Raw genomic sequence first — 14,812 nt, forward strand, 5'->3', positions numbered from 1 at the left:
CAGGCGCAACTGAGAATTGCTCTCCATATTTGGCTAGTAGTACTTCATACGCCGTCAGGCCAGCGAGAAACAACTCCGTAACAAAAATGATCTGGTCTTAGGCTTCACCTCGAATGCCACAGACTCTTTTAGCGATCCCCCCATTGGTGATAGGTGATGATGTTCACCATCTCTCGGGCCCGGACACGCTGCCCTAGATCCCAACTTGGAGGTAATAGTGGTGTCAGGGTGGGCAGGTTTTTTTCCAACTACTCTAGAATGGAAAATGATTGGGTACGAACAGTCTCGTTCCCGTCTTCCTTGATGATGAGGATCGGTACGGATTTGCTTGGATTCAGCGCTTGGATCTCAGGGCTTTCATGCTCGTGCACTCTCCACTAAATCAACCCCTCCGAGAAGTCCTCTGGTCCAAATATAAAATTATCGAAGTCAAAGTTAATATCCTGGAAGATATCATCGGAGGAAACTCCAGAAGACCCATCTACCATCAAATCACACCCACTGCCATCTAGACTGAGGTAAGGCTTGCCCATAATTCTGGCCGCGAGAGTCTCAAATGTCCACACACATTGCTGAACGTAGGGACTCAAGTGTTCATGAGCGCGGAGTGCCAGAAGCACGTTTTTCCAAGACTGGGAAACAGAATCTGTGAAAAGTTCTGATCGGAACATAGCTGCGAGGAAGTTGGCACCCGCAATGTGAAGGTAGTATATTCTGTACCACCATGGAAGCAGTCCGATCGGCTCATGTGGCTCGAGCGTCTCGTTAACTAGTGAGGCCATCTGCTGCGCGGCTTCGATACACATGCTGGCACTTTCACGTAGAAGCCGGTGGCTTAGGCTTGGTGATTTGAGCGATGGGTGGGTGTCTATTTTCATTGAATAGAAGCGGGCGAGCATAGGTCTGAATAGAAAGATCCGGTGGTGGAGGTAGCTACATAGAACAATAAAAATCTATTTTGGTGAGGTTAAGGGGTTCTTGGCTTACCGAAGATGAAGCAAGTATCGCTCAGCTCGGGACGACCTGTTAACAACCATTCTGAGGTTCTGCGACTGCCAATCGCTGGGAAGACTATTTTCCCAATCTTGAAGGCATGCATCTAGTTGCAATGCCGCACTATGGTACTCATCTTGTCGAGATAGGAGTGGAGGGCGAAATCTGGCTGCGAGACTAGTTCGCGTCTGTATCTGCGCCAACTGAATTTGATTCCCAATTTCGTGGAGTCCCAACCCCCAGGTATCATGCGTCGCTTTCTGGCCTAATTGTTGGGAGGTAGTTGTTGGCGGGGATGGTATCAGCACCAATGACGACGTTTTACCCAGCGACCAGGAGATGCATCTATATGAAGTAAGTTAGTGATGACATGGAAGAGAGATTCTTCCATAGCATACCGATCAAGGGCAACACAGCTTGCCCATACCTTCTGTTTCAGGACATTGTTATCACTAAAGCCCTGTGCCGAAGGCGCGTCGGCGAGATGGCAGCACATGGTCTGCGCAATTCGCATCGCTAACCCCGCTGTCATCCATGTCTTCTGTTGATTGTTGGTGCAGTGGAGGTATCGATTCATCAGCATCAGGCACTGTACAAGCTCGAGTGATGCAGGTCTCCATAGCATAGACTCTGCTGGAAGCAGGGCCCATGCGCGCTGGAAAAAGCAATTTCCCTCCTCATTTCTTTGGTGCAGTGGGCTGTGCTCTTGTATTTGAATTGCCAGGGCAAACACTACATTGAGAATACCAAGCCAGATGTCGTAGTCTGAGCAGAGTGGTGCTATGGGTGTTGAATATGCCTTTTCATAGTGGCCAAGGAAGTGCTGGCGATCTAGCACTGGTTCTATAGGGTCAATGTGTTGCCAATATATGTTAATCAATTGATCGGCATATGCCCGGGGAGGCAATTCGGTCGACGACGACAATAGACGGGATTGAGAAGGTAGGTCAAGATCTCCAAATAGCGGCGCATCTACTAGGGGGATCTGATGACAAGTTGCGGGGATGAACCCTGCCCTCACATCGATAGCAGCGGCGACCTGGCCTGCAAACCGCCCATGTGCGGTATAGTACACCTGGTTTTGCTCCAGGCCAGACTCTACCTCTCCATGCTCATCCACATGATGAGATTCAGGTATTGAATCAACTGTTGGAGGCTCTGTGGCTGCCGATGCTGGAGGAGTTTCGTGTGAAGGTCCCGAAGAAGGGGGAGGGACCAACATAGGAACAGAATTCTGAACTGATGATGCTTGTCCACGAGGTTTACGCGTTGTCTGTTTCTCAACGGCATTGACAAAATTGCCATAAACACATGTCTTACCTCCCGCCTGGCATCTCGTGCATGCTGTATGGTTTGTGTCAGCCTTGTGCACGAGCTATGGTAATAGAACAATGGAAATAAGAGATACCTGGGCGAGCGCCATCACATTTTATCTTCCTTAAGCGACATACTTGGCAGGCGTTCAGGACTCTCAGTCTCTGTCTGCGTAAAGGTTTTGATGGTGTGACCTGTTCAATCATCACTTCCAATACCTATTCTTTACTCCTGTATCTGACAGTTGGGACAGCCCGCGTCGATCAGGGCGATCTGCCTGTCGGCTTGATAATCAGAAGGTTAACCAATAAAATGACTTCCCGTGTTGAGTAACCCACTGCGGAAAGCTCTTTCATTCGCTAATAATATCCACCAGTTTCAAAAGGCAGCCAATGGGAACCTTGGAAGTGCATGCGTCTTCCATCAGTTGGCCAATGAAAGAGCAGTCCGTTTTTGATGCTATGCTTCGCCGTCTGCTGAACCGTTATATAGATCGAAAACTGCGACAAAAAATGCTCTCTCCATGGACAGCCGGGCGTTCAAATTTGCGCTCTCAATAATCTCCAAACATTTCAGAGAGAGAGCTAGCTCCGTCTCCCTTTCCGGTTTTTTTTCCCTGTCTTGGCGATAACCAATCCACTATATTAATCCATATATTTTCTCCCTTGAACCGCTAAGACAACCACATGTCTAATAACGAGTCAAAAGCACCTGCCGACGCAGGTGATATCGAAGACGATTACACCTACGATGGCTCGGGCACCGAAGATGACCCGTTCGTGGTAGAGTTCCAGAAGGACGACCCTAACAATCCGATGAACTGGGGCGAGTCCCGCAAATGGTTCATTACAGCCATTGCAACTTTCTCTGTCTTTGCCGTGACCTTTACCTCCTCCGCATACTCGGTGTCGGCAAATGAAGTATTGCAGGACTTTGATATCAGCACCGAGGTCTTCATTGTCGGACTTTCTCTCTTTGTGCTCGGATTTGCAATTGGCCCTGCCCTATGGGGTCCCTTGGTAAGTCATTAAACCGTCTTGTCACTTTGAGTGACCCTAGCTAACCATATTTTGTTTAACAGTAAGTCTCAATGATGGCATCCTATACACATATTGTACACAGAGTCCAATAGCTAACATTGGATCAAGATCGGAACTATATGGAAGACAAATTCTTTGGGTTGTCACTCATATCGCCATTGTTGCCTTTTTAGGGGGATCCGCAGGCAGCCAAAACGTGGCTACCCTCCTTATCCTGAGATTTTTTGCCGGCACATTTGGCGGCTCACCACTAGTCAACTCTGGCGGAACAATTGCCGATCTGTTCCCGCCTGCTCAGCGTGGCCTAGCATTGACTATCTACTGTGTTGCCCCCTTTCTCGGTCCCATTCTAGGGCCAATTGTGGGCGGGTTCGTGTCTGAGAACATCGGGTGGAGATGGGTCCAGGGTGTCTGCGTGATCTTCATTGGCGTAGTCGGCATACTGGGCATCGCCTTCATTCCTGAGACATACGGCCCGGTTCTGCTTCAACGACGGGCACGTCAGCTTTCCAAGGTCGACGGAAAGGTCTACATGAGTGTTTTAGAAAAGAACCAGGGGAAGAAGAAACCGTTGGAAATCTTCAAGCGTGCTTTATTCCGTCCCTGGATCTTCCTCTTCCTCGAGCCCATCGTCTTAGTAGCATCACTCTACATGGCTATTATCTACGGCACTGTCTACATGTTTATGGGCGCCATGCCAATTGTGTACAATGAAGACCGAGGTTGGAGCGAGGGCATCGGCGGACTGTCGTTCTTGGGAATCGCTGTTGGCATCATATTTGGGCTGATCTATGCTATATGGGACAACAACAGCCGCTACATGAAGCTGTTTGCGGCAAAATCTGCAACAGCTGAGTCTCGCTTGCCACCTGCGATTGTTGGAGGTATCGCCCTCCCCATCGGCATGTTCGCCTTTGGCTGGACCAACTACCCTAGCATCCACTGGTGTGTCAGTATCATCCTATCTGCACCGTTCGGATTTGGCTGTGTACTTGTCATTTTGCCCATCATGAACTACTTGATCGACACTTACACCATCTATGCAGCCTCTGTCCTGGCTGCAGCTGCCATCTTCCGGTCGGTCGTGGGTGCTGTGTTTCCCCTATTCACGACACAGATGTATCACAATCTGGGAATTCACTGGGCGTCCTCCATCCCCGCATTCATGACTCTCGTGTGCATGCCATTCCCGTTGATCATGTATCGTTATGGTGCAGTGGTCCGAATGAAGTGTAAATATTCATTTGAAGCAGCTGAGATGATGAAGAAGATGCAAATGCAGCAAACAGCTGCTAATGCAGAGAACGACAAGGATGGAGCGTAAAGCGGTCTTGATTTCAACAATCCTACGTTGTAAAGTGGGGCTCAGAGAGATATCTTCTGTCGGGGGGCGATTTGATGCGATATTGGACAGTGTCTCGCTAGAGCTGTCAAGGGTGTAAAGGTTGGAGGTATGGCTACTCCATTGCCAGAGCCTCAGATGTTTGTGTTTGGCTTGTTTTCATTTCTACCCTAGCATTTACTATGTGATATATATCTATATATACAGCTAATTCAATATAGAATTGCTAAACAATGTTGGATCTGACAGCTGATTTTCTATGGAAAAACCACGTCGATAACCACCAGAGCACAATGGAAGCCTGATAAATAAAGGACATCTGCAAGGAGCATGACTATACATCGTGCCCAACAACTAGGAAAAGAAACTCCAAAATAGCAGGTTAGACCACAGATTCATACTAAATAATGTCCTTCCGGGTGATATGATTGAGCTCACACATCTGGCGGAACACAACATTCTTATCGAACAATGCAAGTGGACTCTGGAAATCAATAACTCTGCCTTGATCTATCATGCAGATTCGGTCATAACGTATGATAGTTTGCAGTCGATGGGCAATGCATATTACTGTTCGGTCCTGGAATTCTTCTAGCAGTGTCTGCTGCACTGCTCGATCCGTGTCTTGGTCAACGGCAGAAGTAGCCTCGTCACAAACGAGGATGCGAGGATCTCGCACCAAAACACGTGCCAACGCCAGCAACTGTCGCTCACCCAGAGAAAAGTTCTTGCCATCTGGTAGAACTTCTCGGTCAAGGTGCACTTGCGGATAAAGGCTGGTTTTCCGAAGTGCATCGCAGAGAACATCATCTGGGTATTCTCCAGAGGGGTCTAAGTTTGTTCGAACCGTGCCCTGGAAAAGGGTTGGGTCTTGTGGGATGATAGCTAATTTGGATCTCAAGGAATGAAGATTCAAATCCGCAATGTTCATCTTGTCAATGACAACCGATCCATGCTCCAGGGGGAAAAGTCGAAACAGAACGGACACAATTGAGGATTTGCCTGCACCGGTGCGCCCAATGATACCGACCTTTTCTCCATCATTGATTGTGAGGCTGACATCTTGCAGTGCTCGAGGATGATCACTGTGATAGCGTAGGTTGACGTCCTTCATGGTTATCGTACCCGTTTCCGGCCAAGTTGAGGGTGGTACAGTAGCCGACTCAGGCATCTCTGTCGGAATTTCGTTTCCATAATATATCATTCTCTCGACCGTGATAAAAGAGTTTTCAATCTCAGCGGTTTGGGAAACAATGCCAGGGATTATTTGCACGACAGCGATGGCGTAAGTCATTAGCAACCCAGACATACTTGCTGGAATGGAGTTGTCAGACATGACAATCAAGGCGCCGACAAACAGAATGAGAACATTGCCCAGTGTATCCAGTCGGAGATTCAACCACTGCTGGCTTGCTGACATCAAATATGAAAAGTTACTTGCTTCATCGATGGCGACACCCAATCGACTTTGGAAAATAGGTTGGACGCCAAAGCTTCGGATGGTCTGACGGCCTGCAATGCACTCAACGGTATGCCCCGCAACAGTGGAGCGTGATACAGTCTCAAAGCGCTTCAACTCCTGCCTGGAAGCGCGATAATAGCTGGAAGTATAGTATACGACCAAGGAAATCACTGGCAGGGATAATACAAACTGCAAAGATCACATATTAGTTCAAGGACAATGTGATAGATAGCAACTGCAACTGCAACTGCTATATTCCACTTACGAGAGGAAACTGAACAGATATGAGTAGGAATGTAGAGAAAGCAATGCCGACTAGCATGAAGAATGCTTGGACTGAGCCACTAACACCATTGTCCAGCTGACTCACGTCACTGGAGAACAGGTTCATCAGCCGGCCGACTGGATTGGCAGTGTGAAATGACATGGGCGCATTCAAGACACGCTGGAGAGCTGCCTTGAACAGATTGTCACTAGCTCGCAAGCCGGTAATTGAAGCCCGACTAAGATACGCCCACGCGAGAACGCTCTGGACTACCCCGAAGATGACATAGCCGACTATATACGCACGGTTATCCCACCCTAAGGTGTTATCCACCCACCATGATAGCCAAACGCTAGTGAAGATTCCAGCTATTTGCGAGGCGACTAATAGAGAGAATAGAATAGGCCAATGGAAGATCGAGCCCGAAGCAGAAAGGTACGTTTTGTAAACAGACCTGTGCACACTACCCGACTGTTGAGTCTCAGTGTCGATCATTGTGTCTGTAAGAAGTCCGTTAGTCTTAATAGCAGGTCATTTTATCCACCATAACTCCTTACTATGATCTTGGTCGCTATGTACTGTTTCATAGACTTCATTGCTTAATCCACCGTACTCTGCGTTCTTCGAGTCCTTTCGTTGGTAATTCTCCTGGGTAGGTATCAGATGCGACAGCAATTCATCTCGAGACGATGAATCGGATAGACTTTCAGGAGCCTTAATATGGCCCTTTTCTAGCCACAGAATACGATCGCATTGGGTGATTATGTGCCTTTGGTGGGTCACCAGTATGCAGGTTTTCCCACGTAATAAGCCCAGAATAGCTTTGTTGAAGATGTGCTGGCCAACATCCGCATCCACAGCTGATAGAGGATCATCTAGAAGCAGCAGATCAGTGTCTGCGTATATTGTTCGCGCAAGACTGATACGTTGTTTCTGGCCGCCAGACAGTGTGATACCCTGCTCGCCGATGTAAGTACCGTCGCCATGCTCCCATGTCTTGAGATCCGGGTTCAAAGCGCACGCTTCCACCACCTCGTCATACCACGGCTGTAGTAGAGGTTTGCCAAACAAAATATTCTCCTGCACAGTTCCACTTTCAATCCATGGCACTTGGGAGCAGAAGGATCGCGTAGCGCCTAGTACGACACGGCCTCGAGTTTGGCTCATCTGACCGGCAAGAGCGAGAAGAAGGGCACTCTTGCCTGCGCCTACAGGCCCCGCGACTGCGATAAGCTCCCCTGGCTTGACCTGCAAGTCAACTTTACTTAGGGCTGAAGGCGAAGTCTTACTGCCTGGCATGCTGGACTCATCATGCATGCCCAGCAGACTAGTCTCCTCGTCAATTTTGGGAGAAGAGATACCACCATTGGCCGCATAATCCCAGGAAAAGTAGCCATTGGTTATTTCGACGACATTGACGGCGTCAAAATCCCACTGGATTGTCTTCTGCTGATCCTCCGCCTCCAGGAATGATTCAATGCGTTGTATGGATACCCATGCATCGATGAGCTGGTTAAGCACCATGGGCAATATATTGAGAGGCTTGCGGAGACAATTGAATAGCGCCAGGGAAGAAAATGCCTCTGCGGCAGTCAGTCGGCCATTGAATGTCATGAATATAATGAAAGATAACATGGCCGCATATGAAGGCAACGAGGAGGACAGGGACATGATCGTGCTTTGAAGGCTTAATAACTTGTGTTGCTGCTGGACCTCGGCCTCTCTGACATCAGAGATTCGGCGAAGGAAATATGGCTCCCAAGCATGGAACTTGACAAATTTCATATTGCGCAGTCCTTCAAGGAGGCGTAATATCCTGTGGTCTACCGCGGCATTTATTGCCACACGTCTTGACATCAGCCATCCCATGCTGAATTCCAGGCCTTTCGCACCCAAGCCAAGGAGCAAGAGACCACTCAGCACGCTCCAGGTAAGATTGTAGAACAGGATTGCCAATGCCACAACCACGGCCACTGGCTCACTCCAAATCATGTTGGCATATAGAAGAGCGCTCTCAATGCGCTGTGAATCGACTGTAATAAGGTTCGATATCTTCCCATCAGTCCAGTTATGGCTTTCACAGTTAGAGAGCTTCAAAGACTTTTCAAAGATCATCGCAGTAAGAGTAGCCTTAACCTGGCTACCGACCACTTGGCCCAGATAATGATAGTGTACCAGAGCGAAGCTCATCCCCATCTGGGTGGTAAAGAGCAAACCCACAAATATCAAGGAGCTGCTGTGGGATGACGACTCATCTGATAGACTGACTAGAAAGTACCTCAGTAACAAGGGTGCCATCACTTGCAGGAGGTTTGCAAACAACATGGCAATTCCCGCAAGCCAGAATTCAAATCTGAACGTGGTATGTAGGGCCCGGAGAAGGGGGAAACTTCTCTGATGAGAGAGACCACGCTGAAAGGATTCAAAGACAACATTTCGATGTACCGCAACCGCACGAGTTGGATTCTGATTCCGGGTATCATCTCTAGTTAGAGGTCGAATATATCCGATCTTAATGTAAAGACATGGTGAGCTTTGTTTGGCTTATATGTAGAGGAATGTGTCGGACAAGCCAAGGACTTACAGACAACAAAGGAAAGATCCATTGGAAGGTCAAGCGACTCAGTACCCCGACACGGTCCTCGTGAATAATTTTGGCGTGATTCAGTCCCTCCCCTGAAGCAGAGCGATGGAGCATCATTTTTTGCTCAGTTCCATTTGCATCAATGCAATGTGGATGTGAGTTCTGTTCTTCTTATGTGAGACAGGAGGCTGCGTAGTGGCTAGCTTGTTATCAAGGAAGCGGGTTGGAGGGTTGGGCCGGGATATGTTATGTGGTCACATATAAGATACCCACGCTGTATATAACTCTCAAATTTGTAGTAATTTTCCATGCTATACCAATATACTCACTCTAGAAATACAGTAAATTTCAAAGCAAGTGTTCGAAGATACCCCTATTTACGGAATATGTACGGAGCACCCACGGAGGAGGCTCGTAATCTATGTCAGACAGGGATTAGGCGTCGCAATGGCCAGGGGGCTCTAACGCAATCGCACATCTTCTCCATTAGTGCTGCCTACACCTTTTAGGCACTAGAAATATTGAATTGGATTGTATAGTCCCCCGTCAGAATCTACTAATACTGAGCCAATGTCAACAACCCTAAAAAGATAGCTCCCAAATAATGCTTCAACCTATCCAGGCGCTACCACTTTCCTATTGTGTTAGATGCTTAGTACAAGGCAGATAAGAAGATTCTAAACATCCAAATATATCTGCAGCCTGAAAGTGCACACCCTACAAGTCGGTTACCAATGTAGGTAGAGTATGATGATAATAAACAAAACCGATGAGTATTCCAAGAAAAGTACAAAAAACAGCTAACTACTCGCTAACTACTCTCCCATTATCCATAGACCTCGTCACCTTACTCTCCAATTACGTAAGTACGGGCATGTCTCTCCCCTCGTCTCTGCATCTGTACAGTATGTGCTCTCAAAACAAAAAAATAAAAAGACTCTCCAATTCCATATTCACAGCACGCGTCCAGCCGACGAGCTTGTGCTACGATCATTCACTTGAGTCTTCTTCAGGGTCATGCCTTGTTGGATGGACGCAAGGAGGGCGCCTCGGCCGCCAGAGCCACCGGCCGCGGCTGGGGGAGCAGGTGGAGGCGGGATGCCAGCTGGAGGGGGTGGTGGGGGAGCAGATGGAGCTCCTCCTGGGGGTGGGGGTGGCGGAGGAATAGAAGGAGCACCGGCTCCCGGGGGAGGTGGAGGTGGGGGAGGGGGAGGCACTGCAGATGGCGCAGGTGGTGGGGAGATGGCATCACTAGGGCTTGGTATAGCAGGGACAGGAGGCAGAGTTACTGGGGGTGGGGGCGGAGGTGCAATAGGGCTTTCTTGTACCGGGGTAGCGGATTTCGAGGCAGACTTGTCTTCATCCATGGCGCTCAGAGGACGTGGGGGCGCCATGGTACCGAAGAGGATGCTGGCAAGTTGTTTGGCGCTGCCGCCGGTTGGACGATCGTCATCATCATCGGACGAATCAGCCTCGGAGCCCGCAGCGGACCAGTCATCGTCTTCCTCGGGGCGGGCACGAGTCTTGCGTTCCAAGGGAGCTGCGCCGGTGAAGGTGGGCTTGATGGGCTCTTGCTGCGTCAAGCGGTGGAACGGATTTGTAGACTGAGATGTAGTAGGCGGCGAGGTCGCTTGGGTGGGGTCGGATGGCTGACCCATATTCTTGAAGTACGGGTTCTTGGACTCAGCATCGGGCGCGGCGGCAGGAACACCACGGCTGCTTTCGGGCGAGCTCACTTCGCTAGGCACGCTTTCGGGGGCAGGAGGTTCAGGAATAGCTATCGTGGGCACGGGGGGCGGGGTAGGGAGAATTTGGCTCTGGGTCGGGGTGCTGTACTGAGGCGTAATATCCGCAGGGCCTTCGTCATCAGACGATGACTCGTCAAGACCCTCGAGTTCAAGCTGCAGCTGTCGCTCGCGTTCTTTAGCCGCCTCCAGTTCAGCGCGTTGGGCTGCAAGAGTAGCTTCCTGTTCTTTGGACTGTCGGCTAGCCTCTTCCCTGCGGCGCTTCTCTTCCTGCTTCTTGATCTTGCCCTGGCGAACCTGTTCCTCAAGGGCACGAAGCCGAGCGGCCTGGGCATCTTTCTCCCGTTGTAATTCCAGCTCAGCTTGGCTTGCCTCGCTCCTAGAAATGTATTAGCCAACTCCACTAATTTGTCTCTATCGGGTGGACCACTCACTCTAGACGCTTGGTCTCTGCCTCCTGCACCTCTTGCTCTTCCTTGATAGCCTGCTCACGGGCAGCCTGGTCCGCTTTAGCGGATTCTTCTGCCCTCTTGGCATCGGCTTGGCCGGCACTATCCGTACGAGCCCTGCGGGTGGGTGGCGCTGGTGGTGGTTTCTTGCCCGCAGTCTTCGGAGCGGCATCACTGGGGACACCCCGTTCCTCAGCTAGGCGACGCTGTCTCTCCTCTTCCCGCTTAGCATCCTCTTCCTCGGCACGTTTGACACGGTCTTCGCGCTCCTTCTTCTCACGCTCCTGGCGTTGCGTAAGAGTCTCGCTAGCATCATTTGGCTTCAAGCCAGCAGCAGCCATGCGCTCAGCAATGCGCTTCTGTGCACGCTCTCGAGCAGCTGCCACGCGATCTTCATGTGTGTTACCAGGAAGAGAGCTTGACGAGTCCACGGACTGGGGCATTGAAGGACGGGCAGCAGTAGATTCGGCCGCTGGAGATGCTCGAGACTGCACCTCAGGGGAAGGTCTCCCTCGCCTATGAATTGTCAGCATTGAACACTTATCATAATTGACAAGAACAACATACTCTTCTTTGCGAACATTTGCAGTTCGCGCACTGCGGCTCAGGTCGTAGATGAAGTCGCGGATGACGTCCTCCACTCCCAAGGCATCTTCCCAACGACGCTTCTCATGCTCACGTGTGGAGTTTTGGCCTTCCTCCCGGAGACTATCCTCCAAGCTGCGAGCGAAATCACGCACACTTTCCTCGACATCACGAGTCATAGTGTCGTTGCGCTCACGCTCAGCCTTCACGTTAGTGGTCTCCGACTCCAGACGACGAGCCGCCTGGCCATCGTCCTCTTCCGTCGCGGGAGCGGGGCGACCAGAAAGCTCTGCAGCACGGGCTTGCATACGCGCACGCGCGCGGGCCTTGATTCGATCTGCCTCGGTCACAGTGCCGCCAGGGCCAGTGCCAATGATGTTAGAGGCGCCACCGGGGTGTGCCTTGGCGTCCTTGAGACGGAAGAGCTCAAGCTTCGCGTCCGCGATCTCACGCTCAAGGCGACGCACATCAGATGCAACCTGAGGAACTTGATCTTCAAAAGACTGCAGCTGGCGACGAAGAGCTCTGCGATCTGCCCCATTGTCCACTTGACGGAACGAAGCATTGGGGTGGGTATCGAGGTCGTCCTGTACACGACGGATACGGTCCATGAGACTCTCTGCCTCGCGGCGATCCTGGCGATCTAGAGCATCATCATCCTCAGCTCGGTTCTCGTCCTGGAAGTCGGCAGCGTCAATCATGACCTTGGCCTCGCGAATTTTCTTGTGCAACTGTTCCACAGAATATTCTTCGTCTGACGCGCCAGAGGCGGCAGGTGACGGGGTACGAGCCTGGTTACCAACGCGACGGCGTGCGCTAGAGCGGTACCCACCAGCGGAGTCATTGTTCTTGAACATTGTCGCATCCTTGCGGTTGGCTGCAGAAGCGCCTCCTGCACCACCACGGAAGGAGTGATCCTTAAGATAGCTGACACCAGTCTTCTGCGGCTGCAGGAACGCACCAGTAGCCTTGCGAGTTTCAGCATCCTGAGAGAGAAGAGACTTGACTGTACCGATAGAGTCATTCAGGTGTCTCGTGGACGGAGGAACAAGCTCGGGTGGTAGACGGTTTGGAACTGGGTATCCGTTCAGAGCACGGTAGATCATGTGCATAGCTACGGCGAACTCATCCATGTTGAGTCGGCCGCGGTTATGGGGATCAGCCAGGGTCCAGATCCGTTCCAGGTCTTTTCTATTCAAGCCACTTTGGCCCATGATCTCGATGGCAGTCTCACCACTGATGAAGCCCTTGCGGAAACCATCCCATGCGCGGAAAAGATCATCGTAAATCTTCTTCTCCTCCTTTGTAATTGCCCAGGCAACTGTAGCATTTCCTGAAAGGCCAACCGCACTGAAACCACCTTCACGCCCAGGCTGTGGCATAAGCTGTTGCTTCATAGCCTCAATGTTGGGCAAACCCTGCGCTGGTGTGTTGATGAATCCCCATTGACCTGGCATTCCCGTAGGTTGTGCCGTCAGGCCCGTAGGCTGCACACCCAGGCCTTGCATTCCACCGGTCTGGGCGGGGCTGAGGTTCGACCCGTAACCAGTAGGCATAGGCGGCATCGGAGGCCGAGGACCAGTATATCCAGTAGCCTGCGGGTTATTCATGAAACCGGTTTGTTGAGACTGGAGGAACTGAGACTGGTTCTGACCAGGGAAGCCCGTCGGGTTGGGCTGGATACCTGTCTGCTGAGGGAAGAACCCAGTAGGCTGTGCTGTCAGCTGTGACAGAAGCTGGGCGTTGTTCGGTTGCTGCGGGACGGGCTGTTGAACAATTGGGGGCGTCGACTTGTTCTCCATGAGAGGCGCATCAAAGTTGGGGACATTTGTTCGCTGTTGGGCCGGGGCCTGTGTGTCGGGGACATCGAACGAAATGATGTCAACCATACTAGAAACCTCGTTCTTGATCGTCTCGGGTAGGGAAGAAGGAAGCTCGCGACCGGTGATACGAATATTGCACAGGTACATGGCCAATGCAAACTCGGGGAAGAACAACTGTCCGGATTTGGTGGTATCAGACAAAACCCAGATCTTAGAAAGATCAGCGCCCGTCAACTTGGAGCGCAGCAAAAGATCTCTTGCTTTATCGCCTATTGCAAGCCATTAGTACTATTATACAAGCCATAGCATGTGATTCATTTGGTGCATGGAAACCCACCATCCATTGTCTTGCTATCGGCAACCGCAGACTTAAAGAGCTGCTCGAACCTCGCCTGATCCTGCGCCGTGATAAAAGACAGCCGAATATTCGGGATCTTTGACCCTGTCTTTGGCGGCACCTGAGGAGGTGCCCCAGAGCCAGCAGCATCTTGGAAAGAGTTCGCGATATCGCTTGAGGTCTTGAATCGAGTTGGTATCTGTGGTACCGGAGGCGGCTGCTGCGCCTGGTTCTGGGGAGGATACCCGGTGTATTGTGGTTGGAAGCTTTGCGCTTGCTGCTGCTGGGGTTGCTGGGGCGCGGCGCCGGGGAAGCCAGTGAATTGCGGCTGGATCTGTCCCGCGGGGAATCCGGTGGCTTGAGGTTGTAGCTGCGAGTTACCAAACGGGGAGGGCTGGCCGGCGAATCCGGTCGGCTGTGGAGCGAGACCAGTAGGCTGTGGGGCAAATCCAGTCGGTTGAGGTTGTTGGATTGATGGCGGCTGCTGGGCTTGGGAGAATTGCGAATAGGGGGGTTGCTGTTGCTGTTGCATGAATGGTGCCTGGCCGGGACGGCCACTGGCACCACCCCCGAGGAAATTATTCGACGAGGAGTACATCACAGAAACCACGCTCGCATGAGCAAATTAAATGCAAGAAGGCCAACAAGAAATTGACGGGAAAACGAATGCAAAATGGTAAGTGAGTTGACTCTCAGGAGGATGCGAATGACGCCGTTGCTGGACGCGGAGGAACCTGGGCTAGCCTCATCGGGCGCTTAGTCATATGCCGAAATATTTTTGGATCTACGACTAGAATACTTGATTGATCGATACAAGCGTTGATTTAAAGCTTTCAGCTTGTAGATTTGTGGGAATCAGCATGGTATAACCAA

General features: G+C 50.9%; 4 protein-coding genes across 4 annotated transcripts; 1 reads left to right on the plus strand and 3 right to left on the minus strand.

The window, feature by feature from the left end:
• Positions 1–377: 377 nt before the first annotated feature.
• On the minus strand, positions 378–2,416 carry N7537_002253 (putative transcription factor; the record flags this gene model as incomplete). Its single annotated transcript, XM_056893311.1, has 4 exons — positions 378–933; positions 988–1,338; positions 1,392–2,368; positions 2,402–2,416. The coding sequence occupies 4 exons, from the start codon at positions 2,414–2,416 to the stop codon at positions 378–380; spliced, it is 1,899 nt and encodes a 632-aa protein (XP_056758306.1).
• Positions 2,417–2,993: 577 nt separating this feature from the next.
• On the plus strand, positions 2,994–4,671 carry N7537_002254 (MFS transporter; the record flags this gene model as incomplete). The annotated part of the gene is made up of 2 exons (XM_056893312.1): positions 2,994–3,326; positions 3,430–4,671. 2 exons carry the CDS (start codon positions 2,994–2,996, stop codon positions 4,669–4,671), a joined length of 1,575 nt encoding a protein of 524 aa, XP_056758307.1.
• Positions 4,672–5,089: 418 nt separating this feature from the next.
• Positions 5,090–8,741, minus strand: N7537_002255 (uncharacterized protein; the record flags this gene model as incomplete). The annotated part of the gene is made up of 3 exons (XM_056893313.1): positions 5,090–6,340; positions 6,417–6,916; positions 6,974–8,741. The coding sequence occupies 3 exons, from the start codon at positions 8,739–8,741 to the stop codon at positions 5,090–5,092; spliced, it is 3,519 nt and encodes a 1,172-aa protein (XP_056758308.1).
• A 1,212-nt stretch (positions 8,742–9,953) lies between these two features.
• Positions 9,954–14,537, minus strand: pan1 (actin cytoskeleton-regulatory complex protein PAN1; the record flags this gene model as incomplete). Its single annotated transcript, XM_056893314.1, has 4 exons — positions 9,954–11,124; positions 11,180–11,710; positions 11,762–13,871; positions 13,940–14,537. The coding sequence occupies 4 exons, from the start codon at positions 14,535–14,537 to the stop codon at positions 9,954–9,956; spliced, it is 4,410 nt and encodes a 1,469-aa protein (XP_056758309.1).
• Between the last annotated feature and the right edge of the window lie 275 nt (positions 14,538–14,812).

Source organism: Penicillium hordei (genome assembly GCF_028827395.1).
Source record: "Penicillium hordei strain IBT 12815 chromosome Unknown utg000001l_segment0_segment0, whole genome shotgun sequence".
NCBI lineage: Eukaryota > Fungi > Ascomycota > Eurotiomycetes > Eurotiales > Aspergillaceae > Penicillium > Penicillium hordei.